This window comes from Parambassis ranga, chromosome 15, assembly GCF_900634625.1.
Source record: "Parambassis ranga chromosome 15, fParRan2.1, whole genome shotgun sequence".
Classification (NCBI taxonomy): Eukaryota; Metazoa; Chordata; class Actinopteri; family Ambassidae; genus Parambassis; species Parambassis ranga.
This window is the reverse complement of record NC_041035.1, coordinates 21,976,775-21,995,217: the sequence shown is the minus strand read 5'-3', so window position 1 is coordinate 21,995,217 and position 18,443 is coordinate 21,976,775. Positions and strand designations below refer to the sequence as shown.

Here is an 18,443-nt window from a genome sequence, read left to right as displayed (position 1 = left end):
TCTGTCTGTCCCTCTCTGTCTCTGTCTGTCTGTCCCTCTCTGTCTCTCTGTCCTGTCCCTCTGTCTCTCTGTCCCTCTCCACTGTGCTCACCAGCTGTATATAATCATGGTAACACTTAGGTTCAGCTTGGAGGAGAGGAGTCAGAAATGTCCTCACACTGTGTGTCGGAGACAATTAGTTGTAAAAGACACAAATAAAAGAAATTATTGACGAGGAGCAGCACATGTCCGTCTGACAGGGTTACACAGACCATCCTTCTCCAGTTCACACACGTCCACCTGCAGACAGACACACACGAAGGCGGGGTCTGCAGATGTTTATGATAGTGTGTGTGTAGTTTATTGTGTGTGTTGTTTATTATGTGTGTGTGTGTGTGTGATGTTTATTGTGTGTTGTGTGTGTGTTGTTTATTGTGTGTCTGTTGTTTATTGTGTGTATTGTTTATTGTGTGTGTGTGTGTGTGTGTGTTGTTTATTGTGTGTGTGAGTTGTTTATTGTGTGTGTGAGTTGTTTATTGTGTGTGTCTGTTGTTTATTGTGTGTGTGTCTTTTGTTTATTGTGTGTGTGTCTTTTGTTTATTGTCTGTTGGTTATTGTGTCTGTTGTTTATTGTGTGTGTGTGTGTGTGTCTTTTGTGTGTGTCGTTTATTGTGTGTGTTGGTTATTGTGTGTCTGTTGTTTATTGTGTGTGTGTGTGTGTAACTGTCAACAGGTGTCACAACCTGCACTTCAAACCTGGCAGATCCCATGATGCAGTGCTCAGGCAGCTGCTCAGCAGATTATCATGTCCCTGGCAGAAAGACGAGGACAATGTCCAGCTGCTCGACAACAATGCACCCCCCCTCCCCCGTCCTCAGCTATGCAGCTATGAGAGTCATGGCAGGAATGGAGGACGTGCCTCGGACCAGCTGCTGGTGTCTGTCCAACATGGTTCAAAAGCAGAATACCTGAATACTTCCTGCTGCTAGCATCAACGCTAACAGAGCCAGCAGGAGACCTGAACTGGTCACTTCATCAGACCCAGAACACAATCCAAGGACTGATGAAGAGGTCAGGGGACATCAGGTGGAAGGCGTCTTTTCAAAATAAAACCAGGAGGACTGTCCCTTCGGAGGACCGAGTGTAGATCTACGTAGAAGTAGACTGGATAGACTGAAGGTCCATTGGAAGTTCTACAGGTCACCGTGGAGGCTCGTGGTGCAGCAGCCAGAGGGCTGGCTGTGTTCTGTTGGCCACTGGAGAGGGTCTATATCGGTCCAATATGTGTTCTAAGGGTCAGTGTGGGATGTTCTGGGTTCTTCACCAAAGGAAACTTCTGTGGAACGTCTTTGGTTGGTCCTGTCCTCCTTCCTCTTGCTGACAATCTGTTCATCTCACATTCTGGAATCATGGTGCCTGAACTCAACAGGAATGTTTTTCCAGGCTCGTCATCTTTCAGGATCCATCTCCAAAACACGAAGAAGCTCCTCCTCCTCCTCGTTCCAGGACGAGTCTGAGCCTGCAGGCAGGAGAAGCTCCTGATCTGATTCACTAACATGCGTGTGTGAGCAGACATGTCTGCAGCCGCCGCTCGGCCTGCTGGGAGACAAACATCAGGCGAGCGAGGCTGCAGTGACGGAGGCCCAGAGAGCCAGGACGCAGAATCTGATGTTTGATGCTTTGTGTGAAATCACGGCTCAGCTGTGTGTTTGTGTGTTTATTCATCCAATCAACACTTATTAACACCTGAGTGTGAGCTGCGGCGCTCGAGCGTCCACCGTGTGCTGAATCCATTTAACACCAGCTCCTCCTCCCCTCTGTGTGTGAGGGGTCGGACCCTGCAGAGGGGGAGTGTTAGCTGAAGAGGGGAGGACGGGTGGAGGAGCGCCTCCTCGGCTGCTGCAGCTTCAAACACACACACTCTGAAGCCACTTGCAGAGCAGCAGTGTGTGTGTGCTGAACCTGAAGGAGTTCTGCAGCAGTGAGGAGGAGTCAGCTGGAGGTAAGGACTCAGGTCACACTGACTGTGTCTGATGTTTGATGTTACTGTCCGGCGGCGCTGTCCCAGAGCTGCTGTCAGCTCTGCTTCTTTGTGTTTTAGTCTTTTCTAATGAGCCAACAGCACGTTCATGTTGACCGTCAGTAGTTATGGAGTCACTTGACCCTTTGCAGTCCAGTATTTGTTCTTGTAGCTCCATGGTTGGTCCCACCGGCTGCAGGTCCTTCTGGTCGTAGGGTCTGAGCTGTAGCTGCTGGATTCATGCGATGTTCATGCTCAGTTCTGTTTGTGTCTCAGCAGCGACTGTTGTTCTGCTACATGCTAGCTGTCAGAGAGCCTCGGTGGCGCGGCGTCTTACCTCTGTGATCTGAGTGTTTCTTAAAGGTCGGGTAGGAGGGTTACATTAGTGTAACTTCTCTTTACAGTCCGATAGCAGCCGATTAGTTCGGCAGTTTCTCTTTAAAACGAAGAATATGAATCATCTGAAGCTATAAAACATAAAAACATCATCAATCCTCCGGGTGGACCCTGTAGGAGGATTGGCTGGTTGTCTCTCTCTTCCTGCTCTGAACACCAGAGAGGTACGTGCATGATGGCCGAAGTCACAGACTGGTTGGAGGCGTGGCTTCGGGGTGAGCTCCGAGAGAAAGGGGCGTGAGTTTACTTTAGAAACCTGGCTGACTCTGAGCTTTAAAACCTCCTCCCCTCCCTTTAAAAGACGGTGACTGATGATTCATCCAATCAGCACTAGGGACGGCAGCAGCACTGGTTACTATGGTAACAGCCTCAAACATGATTTGATGATTTGGTGATAAAAACAGTGAGGGGACATCCTGAGGAGTCCGGCGTACCTTGTCCTCCACCCCTTCCTCCTGACTGGACTTCATGGTGGTCTTTCCACTGCCTCTGGTGGCAAGACAGTGAAAACCTGAAGCTAGCAATGCGAATGTGTTGGCCAGCCAGGGTCTCTCACAGAGGACATGCATCAGAAGGATTTAGGACTAAGGATAACAGCTGCTGACAGGTCTGGACTCACCTGTGCTCCTGCAGCAGCTCTTCACTGGCTGCAGGTTCAGGGTCCAGAGGGAGGGCACACTGAAACCTGACTGTAACACAACATCACAGCGCTGGCCCCTGCACACATCCATGTAACCACGCTTCTCTGCCATGGTTGCCATGGCAGCAGGTGGGGGGTCAGTGATTGTGTCCCTGAGGTTTGAAGACACAAACACTCTTCGTGTCTTCAGCAACAGAGGAAGCAGCAGCTCTCGGCTCTGACGTGTGACCTCTGTGTGCGTCCGATCATCACAGTTCAGACAGAAACATGTCCTCATATATCACACAATATAAACTGTTAGCTAGCTTCCTGTCAGAGGAAACAGCAGCTCATCAACACACTACAGGTCACCTGCACAGACGCTGGGCTCCCTTTGACCAGCTTGAGATGCGTGGTCCATCAGTGGTTACTGAGCGTGTGCAGTGAGTCAGTGGAAGCGGCCCGTATGCTCTGTGAAAGCCGAGGCATTAAATTGGCCACCTGTTGCTTTCTTTCTGACACACACTCCCCTCATTCTTCTCTTTCTTCGGCAAATACACTGAAATAAAAGCTGTGTGTGTGTGTGTGTGTGTGTGCTTTCTGGTATGCCAGTCACACAAACAGTAATCCAGGCATGTCAGTTCCCGTCTGAGCGGAGGTTGTGTTTGTCACTGTGATTTCTTGAAAAACGATCCTGTTTTCATCCTGCTGCCTGTCAGTCAACTGTGTGGGCACAATGACCAGGAGACCAGGAGAACCTGAGGGAGCAGGAGGACTGACAGCAGGGAGGACCAGGAAGCTGTGCACAGGTCACATGACCTCCCGCTGTGAGCAGTCCATGTGTGAATTTAGGGGAAATTCTTCTGGTACAAATGTACACTCAGAGGTCAGCTTGTCTGTAAAGGTGCTTCAAAACAGTCACCTTCTATCAGGAGCTAACGGCAAACCAACCTCAGATCAAAGAGGAAACAAACCGCTGCTGACAGTCACACACAGAACAGCTAGCATGCAGCAGCTAGCATGTAGCAGCTAGCATGTAGCAGCTAGCATGTAGCAGCTAGCATGCAGCAGTTAGCATGTGTGTAGAGGACTGTTGTGTCTCTGTGAGGACAATATGAGCATAAAGACACTTTGACTGAAACAAACTGATCAAAGCAGAAAAGTCTTCATGAAGCAACAGACACAGACTGACTGGATCTGATTGGACAGAACTGACAGCACTTCTGACTGGACTGACCTGATTGGACAGACTGACAGCCTTCCTGACTGGACTCTGATTGGACAGAACCAGACCTGGTTCAGTATGAAAGCGTTCGTTGCTCAGAGGACAAATGGACTTTGTGGAGACGCCACAGACTGGACCATGTGCTGACTGCCAGCACAGCGCCCCCTTTTGCAGACTGTGATGTACAGACACACAGCTGACTGCAGCAGAGCTGCTGTGTGTCAGCTGATCACGAACAACAAGAGGGATGCTGGGACATGTAGTGTGGACTGTCTCAGTGCTCCTCCTGTGTCATTTCCTGGAATTTACCCTGCACCCCGTCTCACAGGTCAGAGACGGCGCCTGCAGCGCTACCACTGACGGCACAGATTACACATAAAGTCACGTGATCTCTGAGTAGGAATCCTGATACTCAGTCTGAGCTGACGTCGACCTACAAGAAGAAGACAGGTGAGCCGCTGCAGCTGATTGGTCCCAAATGTCCCTCTGCTCAGGTTTCACCGTCTCACACAGCAGGGATATGTTAAAGAGAGTTCACCCCCCCATCAGATTATTGATCCACTGATCACATGGTAAACAGGAACAGAGTGTGATTGAAAGCAGGTTTAAACAGAGCGCTGCAGAGGTTCCCTCTGAGAGGATGTGTGCTGTTGTCCTGGCTGGATGTGAACAGGAAGTAGATCTTCATAAAATCAGAGCCCGCCTGACGCACACTGATCTCCCACACTCAGGTCAGGCCGGAGGTGACGGAGCGGCGGCTGCAGCGGTGACAAACGTCTGCATCTTCTGTTTCAGGGCGATGTTCCGAGCCGACATGTTGGCCATCCTGCTGCTCAGCTGCATCATCGCCGTCCCACCCTGCACAGGTCAAGGTAGGTCACATGATCACACGCTGACCTGCAGCCACACTGCTGCTCTAAGGTTCCACCTGCACATCCTGACAGGAGCTGGACAGATGAGACTCAGCTTCAGGGTTGATCTGAAGACTGGAGGGGTGGACCGCCGCTCCTCCTCCTCGGCCTGTGCCTCCAGGAACATGATGGTTAACATAACTAGACAGAGATGACTCTTTTAAACAAGTTCATCATCCTGTCACCTCAGTGAGACAAAGCACATCAGACTGCTCAGTGCTTCCATCGCAGAGCGAGGGTCGTACATTTACCCGTGCTGCTCTGTTTCTGTGAGGCTGGTTCCATCTGTTGAACAGGCAGCTGTCAGATCTTCACTGGTTCCTGTCTTCTCCTCTTCACCCACTATAAATAGGTGCAGGTCCCTTTGGGTCTGCTGTGGGACACGTGGGTTAATTGCTTTGTGTTTACTGGGGGCTGCTTTATGGAACCTGAAGCTCTGATGAAGAGCACAGGATCTGACTCCTCCTCCTCCTCAGTCTTAGGTTCATCTTCATCTTTGATGATGCTGTTCTGCAGTAAAGCTGCACACACTGGTCTCCTCTGCAGGACCACATCAGACCGGCTGGCTGTTTGTTCCACTTCCTGTCTGTCATCCGTCTTCCTGTCGGTCTGCTCGCCATTTATTTCCAGCATCAACAACCCTGGAAAAATAAACTGAGCAGTTGAACGCATGGTAAACGTCCCTCCTCTGTCAGGGAGGATCCTCACTGAGCGCGCTCAGAGGCGCTCAGCAGCTTATTGTTCTCCGTTAATCTGGGCTCTCCCAGCTGTCAGGTCGCTGTTGTCTGACTCTTCTCAGATAACGTTTAGCAGCTCCAGCTGTTCAGCTGTTGTCATGTGAGACAGAGAGAGAGCGTGGACGGCTGAGCTGCTACATCCACCACATCCGCCTGTCTCTGATGAAATGATTCGCCGAGGCGTTTACAGAGAAACGTGACTCAGCGCTCGGTGGCGCGACGCCTCAGCGTTCAGCTGCTTTAGAACTTATTCAATATGTTTCATGAGGATGAAGGTTTTCTCTCAGGCCTCAGCTGTCAGCCCTGTTTTATTAGCGGCGCACAGTCTGACCTCTGACCTCTGACAGACGCTAAGCCACGTGGCGCTCACCGTTGCTCGGCTCGTCTTCCTGTCGGAACGCAGCTGTAACGACCTTCAGCTTCCAGGAGTCTGCTCTGCTCGCCTGTCGCCTCCGTCAGCGCTCGCTTTGAACACAATCCTCCGTCATTCCAGCCGACACTCAATCCTCCTTAGCCTCACTTCATCTGCTCAGAGGTCAGAGGTCACGGCCTGAGTCCACCATGACAGACATTTCTTCATCGGACCCTTGCGGAGACAAAAACAGCTCTGAGAGGAGCGATGCATTCAGGTGCTGCTTGGAGAGTCAGAGAACTGAGGCGTAATATGAAAAAGCATCATCACCAAACGCCCTCATGGCGGTGGGGAAGGTCAGGGTGAAGGTCAAACAGTGAACTAAAGTCCTGTAGGAGAACCTTTCATGTCCACATGGCTCATCAGCTTCCTGTTCCTCTTCCTGCAGGAAGTGACTGCAGCTGTAACGTCACCAACAGCCGCTGCGACGACTTTGGAGTCTGCAGGTGAGACACTGAGTCGGCCCTGACCTTCCACCTGTGCTGTGCTCTGATTGGTTGCTTCCTTCCTTTCCTGTCAGGTGCGACCCCGGCTGGGACGGCGAGCGGTGCGACCGCTGCGTGCCAACGCCCGGCTGCGTGCACGGTTCCTGTCAGCAGCCATGGCAGTGCAGCTGTGAGCCGGGCTGGGGGGGGCGCTTCTGTGACAAAGGTCAGAGCTCACCGGTGTACCCCCTCACCCACTCACCTGTGTACCCACTCACCCACTCACCGGTGTACCCACTCACCCACTCACACACTCACCCACTCACCGGTGTACCCCCTCACCCACTCACCTGTGTACCCACTCACCCACTCACCGGTGTACCCACTCACCCACTCACCGGTGTACCCACTCACCCACTCACACACTCACCCACTCACCTGTGTACCCACTCACCCACTCACCGGTGTACCCACTCACCCACTCACCCACTCACCTGTGTACCCACTCACCCACTCACACACTCACCGGTGTACCCACTCACCCACTCACCTGTGTACCCACTCACCCACTCACACACTCACCGGTGTACCCACTCACCCACTCACACACTCACCGGTGTACCCACTCACCTGTGTACCCACTCACCGGTGTACCCACTCACCCACTCACACACTCACCGGTGTATCCACTCACCGGTGTACCCACTCACCGGTGTACCCACTCACCGGTGTACCCACTCACCCACTCACCGGTGTACCCACTCACCCACTCACACACTCACCGGTGTACCCACTCACCCACTCACACACTCACCGGTGTACCCACTCACCCACTCACACACTCACCGGTGTACCCACTCACCCACTCACCGGTGTACCCACTTACCGGTGTACCCACTCACCGGTGTACCCACTCACCCACTCACCAGTGTACCCACTCACCCACTCACCAGTGTACCCACTCACCGGTGTACCCACTCACCGGTGTACCCCACTCACCCACTCACCAGTGTACCCACTCACCTGTGTACCCACTCACTCACACACGCTCACAGTGACACGTGTGTTTCCTGTCCCCGTCAGACCTGAACATGTGCTTGCTACAAGAGCCGTGTCTAAACGGCGCCACCTGTGCCATGGAGGACAGCGGCGACTTCCACTGTCTGTGTCCTGAGGGTTTCCACGGAAACATCTGCCAGCAGAGAGTGGGACCATGTCACCAGAGGAGGTAACTTTTAGTAATGGCGCCTCATTCAGGTCGTCGTGTGTCCTGCAGAACACTCCATCATTCCTCTTTGTCTGCAGGTCTCCATGTAAAAATGGCGGCCTGTGTGAGGATGCTGATGGTTTTGCTACAGAGCTGACGTGTCGCTGCCTGGCCGGCTTCACGGGGCGCCACTGTGAGACCGACGTGGACGACTGTCTGATGAAGCCATGTGCCAACGGTGCCACCTGCCTGGATGGCATCAACCGCTTCTCCTGCGTCTGCCCGCCTGGCTTCACTGGCCGTTTCTGCACCATCAACCTGGACGACTGCGGCAGCCGGCCGTGCCTGAACGGCGGCCGCTGTCTTGACCGCATCAGAGGCTTCCACTGCGTCTGCCAGCCGGGCTTCACTGGAACCACCTGCGAGATGCCACTGAGGCAACACAATGCCCACGAGCCTGGCAGGGCAACCCTGGGGTGGGAGGGAGGTGGCGGCGGGGGGAAGAGCACCGGCAGCAGCGGTAACAGCAGTCGTCATGGCGACAGGGTGCTGAAGGTGACGGTGAACGAGCGCGGTGCTGCCGGGGTGTCAGAGCTGCAGCTCATCGCCCTGCTGGTGCTGGCAGGGATGACGGTGGGAGCGGTGCTACTGACCGCCACCCTCATAGTGCAGGGTCACTGCAGGAAGTGTGACCACGCCCCCTGCTGCGTCACGCTGACATCATCATTCTCACAGGGAGGGCAGACAAGCAGCCGGGAAGTCCGACGTGGTGAGCAGGCGTGTCAGATCGGCATTCTGCACACAGCGGAAGCAGAGAAGAAGAAAATGAACAGCGAGGTCGTATAGACTGATGTCACGGGCAGAGGTCAGGGGTCCAGAACCCATCCTGGATCCCACAGGATCTTTGAAGGCTGCGCTCTAAGAACATTATATCACTAAGTCACGGTAAATGGACCACGTACACTGATGACACACAACGCCGCCAGTGGACCCGACCCTGTCGCCGCGCCTCTCAGGATCGGGAAGACTTTTCCATGATGAGCTTCGGCTGCGGTGAGCTCAGCGTGCGTCACACAGCCGACGCACAAACTGCTCCTCCATGTTGGTGACATCACACTGGATCATTCTGGTGTTACTGTGGGCTCGGAGGGAGTGCTAAGCTAACATGGCTAACAGCCTGCAGGATGCCAGTGTGTGTGTGTGTGTCTGAGGTGAACACGTGACTGTCTGTATTTATTAAAGGTTCTTGTTGTTGTTGTGATGTGAAGGACCAATCAGAGCTGTCGTTTCTTATAAAGCTGTAAACAGTTTTATTGTGACATCAGAGCAAACAAAGTACATTCATCAGAAACGTCACACCTGTGCGTCAGTGTGCGTGCTCTCTATGTTCAGGTGCTACATCAAACCATGCAGAGCACGTGATTGGCCGCCAGCCAACAGGTGACCCGACAACCCAGAGAAGTGCAGTGCAGAGAAACAAACATTCAAACCGAAGGAGCAGGAAGTGACAGCAGTCTGACGGGGGTGGGTGTGTTTGTGGGAGGGGTCACATCTCAGTTTCAGCCAATAAGCTCTCACCTAGACCTGACGTCAGCAAGATCATCGGGGGGGCCGGAGTCTGTGGGTCAGAGAACAACACGCGTCATCGTCCAGACCGCCAAAAACAGGAAGTACAGTCCTGCTGACGCCACAAGCTGCTCGCCACATACTGAGCAAAACAAACCAGCCAGCGAGGGACGTCGCACGCAGGGATTGGTCAGGATTTATGGGAGCAGTTTACCAAGGGTCTTCCTTACAAACGGTTCCATCTGTTTATGCTAAGCTAAGCTACCAGCTGCATGTTATACACCTGATAAAAGCTAACCAGCCTAGCTTAGCTGTTATTGTGCTTTTCATATTAATACATCACAAATGAACCTAACAGACATGCTAACAGCTAGCAGCCAGTCTGATGATCGGAGCCTCGCTCGGCTGAGTGTTTCTTCTTCCTGTGATCGGAGGCCTTGTAACCATGGATACGACTTCTAGTTCTGCTTTTGTATGACCACAATGAAACAAATCAAAGTGCAGGACTGATCCCTGCTGGTTTCTGTATTCCTGGGGCCTCTGCCCGGGTTTCCTCCTGTGACCTCACAAGCAGTGGAGACGTGCTTGTGAGGTCACCTGGTGAGTCCAAAGGCCCGTGGGTGTGGGTGTGGGTGTAGTGTGGGTGAGTGGGACGGCGACCTGTCCAGGGTGTCCCCCGCCTCTCGCCCATAGATATCTGGGACAGAGGGTGCAGATAATGGATGGAGAGGACCACAGTGGAGGAACTCCCCAGAAGTCATACTAATATAAATCAGAACCATCGCTGTATCATCGCCACTTTAATGGACTAAACACAGGACTGTGGGTGGACCGGGACACCATGAAGACCAGTGTAACCACAACACAAACCTCCTAATGTCAAGGACACCTAAACACCACACAGAGGACACGACCTGGTCTGCGCTGGGTAAAGTGGGACAGGACCAAACCATAGGGGACAGAATCTGTAGCAGCAGGTCCAGCGTGGGATGCTTTTCCATTAGAACCAGTCACTGGACCAGTGAAACCAGTGTGCTAACAGGAACACAGTTTAGTGGAGGGGCAGTCTGGGAGAGCAGGGAGAAAGCGTTCAGCCCTTACTGCTGTGAGGGAGCCAGGCGGACGGCTGGTACTTGTCTCTGACTGGCTGTAGTGCTCCGCTGGAGGCGGGGCCTGACGGCAGGGGTGGGGCGTCCCTGTCGTCGTCATCCTCTCCTTCAGACAGCAGGTCACAGATCTGCTGCTGCAGCTCTGGACTGATGTCATTCTCCGCCAGAACCAGAACCCGCAGGCTGGTCGGGTAGTTCTCCACCATGTCCAGGAACACCTGCAGAGAGGGGGCGAAGCACAGGCGTTAAAAGCACAGCAGGCGGAGGCAGGCCTGCAGCCCGCGGGTCTCTGTGAGGACCTGAGCGCTGCGGCGTCTCCCCCTGCTGGACACACAGCTCAACTACAGAGACTGAGACAAAACTGGTGAACAGAGGAAGAGGAGTCGGCCAACCTGCGCAGACTGGTTGGTCAGTCCAGTCCCTTCCAAGTCCAACACCTCCAGAGTCCTGCTGGACGCCACGGCAACCGCCAGCATTCCTGCGATCGGATCACCTGCGCACAGAACCACTACTTCAGCATCACATTGTGTAACTATTGTACATAACTAGTGTATACGTTGTGAATCGTTACCCAGAGGGTTGTAGTCCAGGTTGAGGACTCGCAGCTGGGAGCTGTGAGCCACAGCGATGGCGAGCCGAGCCCAGCCCTGGGAGCTGATTCCTGGGTTAGCACTCAGGGTGAGCTCCCTCAGACCTGCACAGACACACACAGTAACACACAGTAACACACACAGTAACACATACAGACACACACAGTAACACATACACACACACAGTAACACACAGTAACACATACAGACACACACAGTAACACACAGTAACACACACAGTAACACATACAGACACACACAGTAACACACACACACACACACACAGACACACAGTAACACATACAGACACACACAGTAACACATACACACACACAGTAACACATACACACACACACACACAGTAACACATACACACACACACAGACACAGTAACACATACACACACACACAGACACACAGTCACAGTCACACACAGTCACACACACAGACACACACAGTCACACACACAGTCACACACAGTCACACACAGTCACACACACAGCCACACACACAGTCACACACAGTCACACACAGTCACACACACAGTCACACACAGACACACACAGTCACACACACAGACACACAGTCACACACAGTCTCACACACACAGACACACACAGTCACACACACACACAGCCACACACAGTCACACACAAAGAGTCACACACACAGACACACACAGTCACACACAGTCACACACAGTCACACACAGTCACACACACAGACACACAGTCACAGTCACACACAGTCACACACACAGACACACACAGTCACACACACAGTCACACACAGTCACACACAGTCACACACACAGCCACACACACAGTCACACACAGTCACACACAGTCACACACACAGTCACACACAGACACACACAGTCACACACACAGACACACAGTCACACACAGTCTCACACACACAGACACACACAGTCACACACACACACAGCCACACACAGTCACACACAAAGAGTCACACACACAGACACACACAGTCACACACAGTCACACACAGTCACACACAGTCACACACACAGACACACACACACAGCCACACACAGTCACACAGACACACACAGTCACACACAGTCACACAGTCACACACACAGACACACACACAGCCACACACACACAGTCACACACACAGTCACACACAGTCACACAGACACACACAGTCACACACAGTCACACACACAGACACACACAGTCACACACACAGACACACACAGTCACACACACAGACACACAGTCACACACAGTCTCACACACACAGACACACACAGACACACAGTCACACACACAGACACACACAGTCACACACAGTCACACACAGTCACACACACAGACACACACACAGTCACACACACAGACACACAAAGAGTCACACACACAGACACACACAGTCACACACACAGTCACACACACAGTCACACACAGTCACACACACAGACACACACACACAGCCACACACAGTCACACACAGTCACACAGTCACACACAGTCACACACACAGACACACACACAGCCACACACACACAGTCACACACACAGTCACACACACAGTCACACACAGACACACACAGGGTGTGACCATCGAGGCCGTTTCTTCTGATCATTGATGGTTTTGTTATTGAACCTCTGGGATCATCAGGACACCCAGAGGTCTGAGGTCGCGCTCAGTGGGTCGGGTGTGTGTGCTACCTGACTTTGCTCCATCGGGCGGCAGCATCCCGCAGATGAGGCCGAGGGCCTCGTCTCCCAGCATGCAGTCTCCCAGGTCCAGACAGACCAGCGCTGGGTGGGTGGACAGCGCGGTGTTCAGTGTCACCAGGCCAGCATCCAGCAGGGGGCTGCCGTGGAGACTGGGGGGAGGGGTCAGAGTCTCACCAACCAATCACATTCCAGCTGACCAAGTTAGTCAGGAGGTCTACTCACAACAGCGTTTGCAACGAGCGGTTGGCCTTCAGGGCGTCGGCCAGATGTCGCGTGCGGCTGATGCCGGACACCACCCCCAGGTTGAGGTTGAGCTGGGCGAGCGAGCGCGACTCAGCGACGCTGCGGCAGACACGTCCGAAGTCTCGGTCCGACAGCTGACAGCCTCGAACGGACAACAGCCGCACGCCGTCCTCCTTCAGACTCTCACAGATGTCCTGGACTTCGGCCGCAGACAGCAGCTCGCCTGTGATCTGGATGGAGGCGGGCAGCATCCTGGACAGCACGGAACACCTGAGACAGACAGCCAATCAGAAACCAGTCCAACTAAATCCGACCAATCAGATTACTCCCCGCTGTCACCTGAAACACGCCCACAGCGGATTGATCAACACGTCATACTGTAGAATTACCCACTCAATAATCGATACACATATTGATTATCCTCAGTCAGAGAAACATCTCAAACAACTCACTGAGCAGCTGATCAGTTAGTGATCAATTAGAGACCGGAACTGCTGATCAGGGTCAGCCGCACGTCATCAACAGAGGAACCACGAGAGCTGATTAATAATGAATGAATTCACAGGTATTAATCAGGAGCATGTTCCTCTGCTGCCAATGAGCTTATCAACGGATCAATCATGCATTTTGATATCCATCAGTTCACCTGATAAGTAATCGATCAGCTCACGCGAGGAGGGACGGGACTGTCACACTCTGATGTCATCATTCGCAGGCCACGCGCCGGTTCTGAAGCACCGCGGCGGACATCAGAGCTGATCGATCCAAGTATCGATTGACCGGCGGCGGAGAGGCGAGAAGCGGAAAGGGTAGGAGAGCTGTCACCGTCAGGAAGAGACGGAGGTCGGTCGGTCTGCGCTCCGTGAATCCCGGTGTGTTTCTGCAGGTGACCGTTACTATGAGACAGGGAGCGCGGAGACACGTGGAGGTCTCACTCTGAGCGGTTTTCCTGGGACCAAACTCACCGCAGGCTGCGCACAGTGCTAATGAGCAGCTAGTGAATAATACGGGCCACACACACACCTCAGAGTGACTCCTCCTGTCAGCGGACAATCTTTGTAGCTGCTGCGTCACTTCCTCCTGAACCTCGTTTTAATCTTCGCTGTTCGTCACTTTTAGTCCTTAATCTATAAAACCCATCAATAAAATGCTTGAAATTAACTATTAATAATGTATAATAACCATGAGATGAGCGGATTTTTCTTCAGTGTTCAACGCGGAAGCTAAAATAAAATAAAATAAAATAAAATATAAATTAAAGGATTCATAATGACTTCTTAGTCAATACAATGTAAACAGAAAGGTAAAAATGCGCATAAAATAAATAAATACATAAATAAAAAGACTTCAATCATTCAAAGAGAACCGACAATGATCGTGACGTACACGGAAGTATGCTGCTAGCTAACAGCTAACAACAGCGGGTGTGTGAAGACGGGCTGACTGCCAGGTAAGCCAGCTGCTGATAGACACCTCCACCACCACCACCACCTCCACCACCACCTCCACCACCACCACCACCACCAACAACAACAACAACAACAACAACAACGACGACGACGACGACAACAGGGACCAATGTGCGGGCAAACAGGAGGACACTCACAGCCAGACAGCACTTAGCTATATTAGCCGTTAGCTGCCTCAGGTGTCCATCATTATCTTCATCGCCTTCATCATCATCATCATCGTCGTGTCAGTCAGCGCAGACAGAGGTGGACCGAGCAGCAGGCAGAGCAGGAATACGGCCAGCAGCTGGGCCGGTACCGCACAAGCTAACGGTTAGCTGTTAGCCTCCTCGTGACCAGTGTGGACTGTGACGGCTTCCAGGAACCGAACACTGCTGCCCTCTGAGGAGCACGGTACCTCCGCCAGCGGCCGCAGCGCAGTGGGTCCTCGGGGATTTGAGGATGTCACAGTACTGATCATAGTATTGATCGGTGCGTCCCTGTCTCTCAAAGCTGCTGTTTGTGGATGGAAGTGTGGAGCTCCGCGATGGGACCGGAGAGAATCCTACCGAGCTCCGAGGATGATCTGGGGGAGGACGAGCGTCCAGCCGACGGGACGCTGGCCCCGATGGGGGCGGTGTGGAGCGCGGGGGAAGGAGGAGGTGATGAGGAGGAAGAGGAGGGGGGAGAGATGGAGCTGGACGGAGAGGAGGTGGAGGTGGGGGTGGAAGAGGAGGAGGCCAGTGGAGGTTATCATTACCAGCCTCTGAACCAGGAGCCTGACGGGCTGAACGGCACCGAACCGCCAGAGGAGGAGGAGGGGGAGGAGCCTTCCCACGCTGAGCAGCTGCAACAGGTGCAGCACAGGATAGAGGTAAGACCTGCCCGCAACACGTGACCCTACTTTCCACAGTCTGTCTCACCTGTCTCACCTCCTGCAGGTGATGGGTCTCCACCTCCCCGAAGCACCGCCTCCAGACAGCGATGAGGAGGATGACCCTGAGGGGGCTGCGGCTCAGAGGAGTCGAGCCTCCATTCCAATGGATGCAGGTACGTTCTTCACATGATCTCACGTTCAGCTGGAATCACATTTCCTGCCATTGACACACCCCCCCCCCCCTCAGACCACGTGGAGCTGGTGAAGAGGACGATGGCAGCGGTGGCGCTGCCGTCTCTTGGTGTGCCCCCATGGGCTCGCGAGATCTCTGACGACCAGTGGAAAGACATGGTCCAGAACACGCTGCAGAGCCGGCAGAACGCCACGGCCCTGCGCCTGCCCCGCAGGACCAACATCAATGGACCCTGAATGCATCATGGCATCTTCTCATCTGACCCTGCACACACCACGGCCCCTTCAGGAGCAGTGAGGGGTGTCAGGACATCCCGGGGCCTAAACGTTACATTTATTCTCGAGTTAATCTGTAATCAGAACATCTTCATCCACCGAGCGTGTAACATTAACCCCTTTAAGGCCACATGAAGCTTTAAGAGCCTGCAGAGCTGTAACTCTGCAAATCACCATTCCAGCTGCAGCCCACCCTGAACATGTTCCTGCCTTCACTCCGTCAGCACCCAGACTTCAGACGTTTTATTGATCATTTCTGCAGCAAGTTGATTTTTGTAATTTACTATTTGTTTAACTCTTGTTCCTGACCCTTCAAGATGTCTCAGATCCATTGATGATATAATAATAATAGGAAACACAGACTTTACACTTTGTTTTTGTTCCAATCACGTCTTTCACTTTGTGTGTGAAATAAACGGACCTCTGACCGACTGTGTGTTTATTTTCTTCTGTACATACATGAACATCTGTACAAAATCAGGCCTTCATACGATGTAACGCTCGACCTTATCAAACATATGTACATGATGACCAGCGTGTTAGGGGCTCCTGTGGAGACTGCATCATGTGACTTCCTGTCCCCTGTCAGTCACAGCAGGGCAGAAAAACTCCAAGCTGTGCTCAACAGTTCGGTGAAGTGTTGTCTGAAACCTAAAGATTTATCGATCAGCTGATTGGCTCAGAAACTTGGTTCAATTTTCAGTTTTTGATTTTAAGTGTTCAAACATCACTTCACGTGTAGGAAGCCATGTTGTCCAGCAGGAAGGAGGCGGGACTATCCCACTCCTGGAATGGTCTCTGAAGGACTGGCTCACATTATGGCAGAAAGAAAAGCATGACGCTGACGAACAAAAGGCCTCGACAGGATCAACCAACCCACAACATGAAGGAGGCGGCGAGGGGCGTGGCCACAAGTCAGCAAACTGAAGCTTAAGGATGAACGAGTACAGCCGGCGGCGAGGCTCAGCCGAGACGTGTTTAAATGTGTTTTTTCATTTTTTAGTTTTCAATTCATTCCATTGTTGCAGCTTGGTCCTGAACAGGGGGGGGGTACTCGTGTGACACAAACACATATTTCAAACAGAAGTCTTTTAAAAAGCTGCAGACTCTGATAATCGGACCATCACATGAACTGTGTTTACTCTGCGTGATGACAAAACACAGACAGGAGTATGAAGTCTTTGACCTTTGACCTGCGAGCTACATTCAGGTTTGTTTTCAGTGGAGGAAGGACAACAGCACACGCCTCCTCATGCAAGCAGCTCCTCTCATTGGTTCATGTTGATCAGCTGAAGGGCCCAGAACAAAAGAGTGAAACAGGAAGTCTACATAAACCACGTTGTTCTCCTGTCAGGGAGGAGCAGCTCCGTGATCGGATGTCTACATTCACTGCGTCTCCGCCTCCTCCTCCTCCTGCAGTCTGGAGTCCACCACAGATCCGGGCTGACAGGGGGCTGGTCCGGTCAGTTGGAAGGGGCGGGGCTTCTTGGAGCGACAATGCTGTTGGAGAACACATCCGTGCTGCGTTCATGTGCAACGGGATGTGGGAGAGCAGATGTTTTCCACCACAGAATCTGAAGGCGCTGTGAGGTCATCGTCACAGCAACGCACCACCCAAATATCAGACCACCAGTCCGAGACTGACAGGAACCCGTTACACAGAACCAGAGCTGGCTGCGGGAACCTTCCAGGGTTCTGCAGTGGAAAAGGCTGCTGGTGATGCATTCAGGCACCTGATGCAAGCTCAGAAATGGTGGCAGTGAAGTGCAGGACGAGCAGCAGGAGTTGAAGCGCAGGTGAAGGTGTTAGTGCAACATGAAGCTGATGTCCAATCACAGCAGACCGCTGACACACACAGCACGTGGACGGACGGAGCTTCTACGGTGTCCTACATGTTATCGGCCACCAGGGGGCCAGAGCTGAGGTTCTTTCTTTTTTGTTCACCTCCATCCTGACCCGTGACCCGGGTTCTCCGCAACAGCAATAACCTCTTCACAGAGACAGGTGGCAGGGTGGAGCTAGGCTCAGGGGGGACCGCCCTCTGGTCAGAGAGCCTCCTGATTGGCTGTCAGGTACTCTTCAGCTCTCTTGTGAGCCTCCAGAGCTTTGATGGTGTACACGTCCTGTGGCAGCTCTGACTTCCTCCTCATTAGGACTTTGTCCTTCTTCAGATCCATCAGACCCTGAACACACACACACTTAAATCCTCTCTTTCTGAAACCCAACAGTGTGTGTCTGTGTGTGTGTGTGTGTACCTGTGTGGCCTCGGTCTCCACAGTCTTCTTCAGCAGCTGGATGTCTTCGGCTGTTGGAGTTTCAGTTTCCATTGAATACACAGCTACAGAGCTGTCACTGTACAGCATGTACTGTAAACACACACACACACACACACACACACACACACACACACACAGAGACAGAGACACACACACACACAGACACAGACACACGCACAGACACACACAGACACACGCACAGACACACACAGACAGACACACA

The 18,443-nt window shown here is 52.7% G+C and overlaps 4 protein-coding genes across 5 annotated transcripts in view; 2 read left to right on the top strand and 2 right to left on the bottom strand.

Annotated features, from left to right (window-relative positions):
- The first annotated feature begins 1,926 nt into the window (after positions 1-1,926).
- dlk2 (delta-like 2 homolog (Drosophila)) overlaps positions 1,927-18,443 on the top strand; it is a 21,210-nt gene continuing 4,693 nt past the window's right edge. The window contains exons 1-6 of the mRNA XM_028422933.1: positions 1,927-1,981; positions 5,035-5,111; positions 6,688-6,745; positions 6,820-6,950; positions 7,808-7,952; positions 8,030-9,125. Coding sequence (XP_028278734.1) covers positions 5,039-5,111; positions 6,688-6,745; positions 6,820-6,950; positions 7,808-7,952; positions 8,030-8,777 — 1,155 coding nt within the window. The 5' untranslated portion in view covers positions 1,927-1,981; positions 5,035-5,038 and the 3' untranslated portion in view covers positions 8,778-9,125. The remainder of the gene's footprint in view (positions 1,982-5,034; positions 5,112-6,687; positions 6,746-6,819; positions 6,951-7,807; positions 7,953-8,029; positions 9,126-18,443) is intronic.
- On the bottom strand, positions 9,218-14,357 carry lrrc73 (leucine rich repeat containing 73). Its single transcript, XM_028422934.1, has 8 exons — positions 14,175-14,357; positions 13,798-14,047; positions 13,131-13,421; positions 12,897-13,057; positions 11,178-11,300; positions 10,999-11,099; positions 10,599-10,824; positions 9,218-9,549 (listed from the first exon to the last, which is right to left on the bottom strand). The coding sequence occupies exons 3-8, from the start codon at positions 13,400-13,402 to the stop codon at positions 9,506-9,508; spliced, it is 927 nt and encodes a 308-aa protein (XP_028278735.1). The 5' UTR covers positions 13,403-13,421; positions 13,798-14,047; positions 14,175-14,357; the 3' UTR covers positions 9,218-9,505.
- Positions 14,525-16,376, top strand: mea1 (male-enhanced antigen 1). The gene is made up of 3 exons (XM_028422935.1): positions 14,525-15,473; positions 15,541-15,649; positions 15,724-16,376. The coding sequence occupies exons 1-3, from the start codon at positions 15,126-15,128 to the stop codon at positions 15,903-15,905; spliced, it is 639 nt and encodes a 212-aa protein (XP_028278736.1). The 5' UTR covers positions 14,525-15,125; the 3' UTR covers positions 15,906-16,376.
- The window catches only part of ppp2r5d (protein phosphatase 2, regulatory subunit B', delta), an 11,356-nt gene continuing 9,278 nt past the window's right edge, over positions 16,366-18,443 (bottom strand). Inside the window, exons 16-17 of one of the 2 annotated variants that reach the window (XM_028422931.1) lie at positions 18,200-18,310; positions 16,366-18,127 (exon numbers count right to left, since the gene is read on the bottom strand). In XM_028422931.1, the coding sequence (XP_028278732.1) occupies positions 17,990-18,127; positions 18,200-18,310 (249 nt within the window). In that variant the 3' untranslated portion in view covers positions 16,366-17,989. The remainder of the gene's footprint in view (positions 18,128-18,199; positions 18,311-18,443) is intronic. The other variant, XR_003671809.1, reaches the window with a different exon arrangement.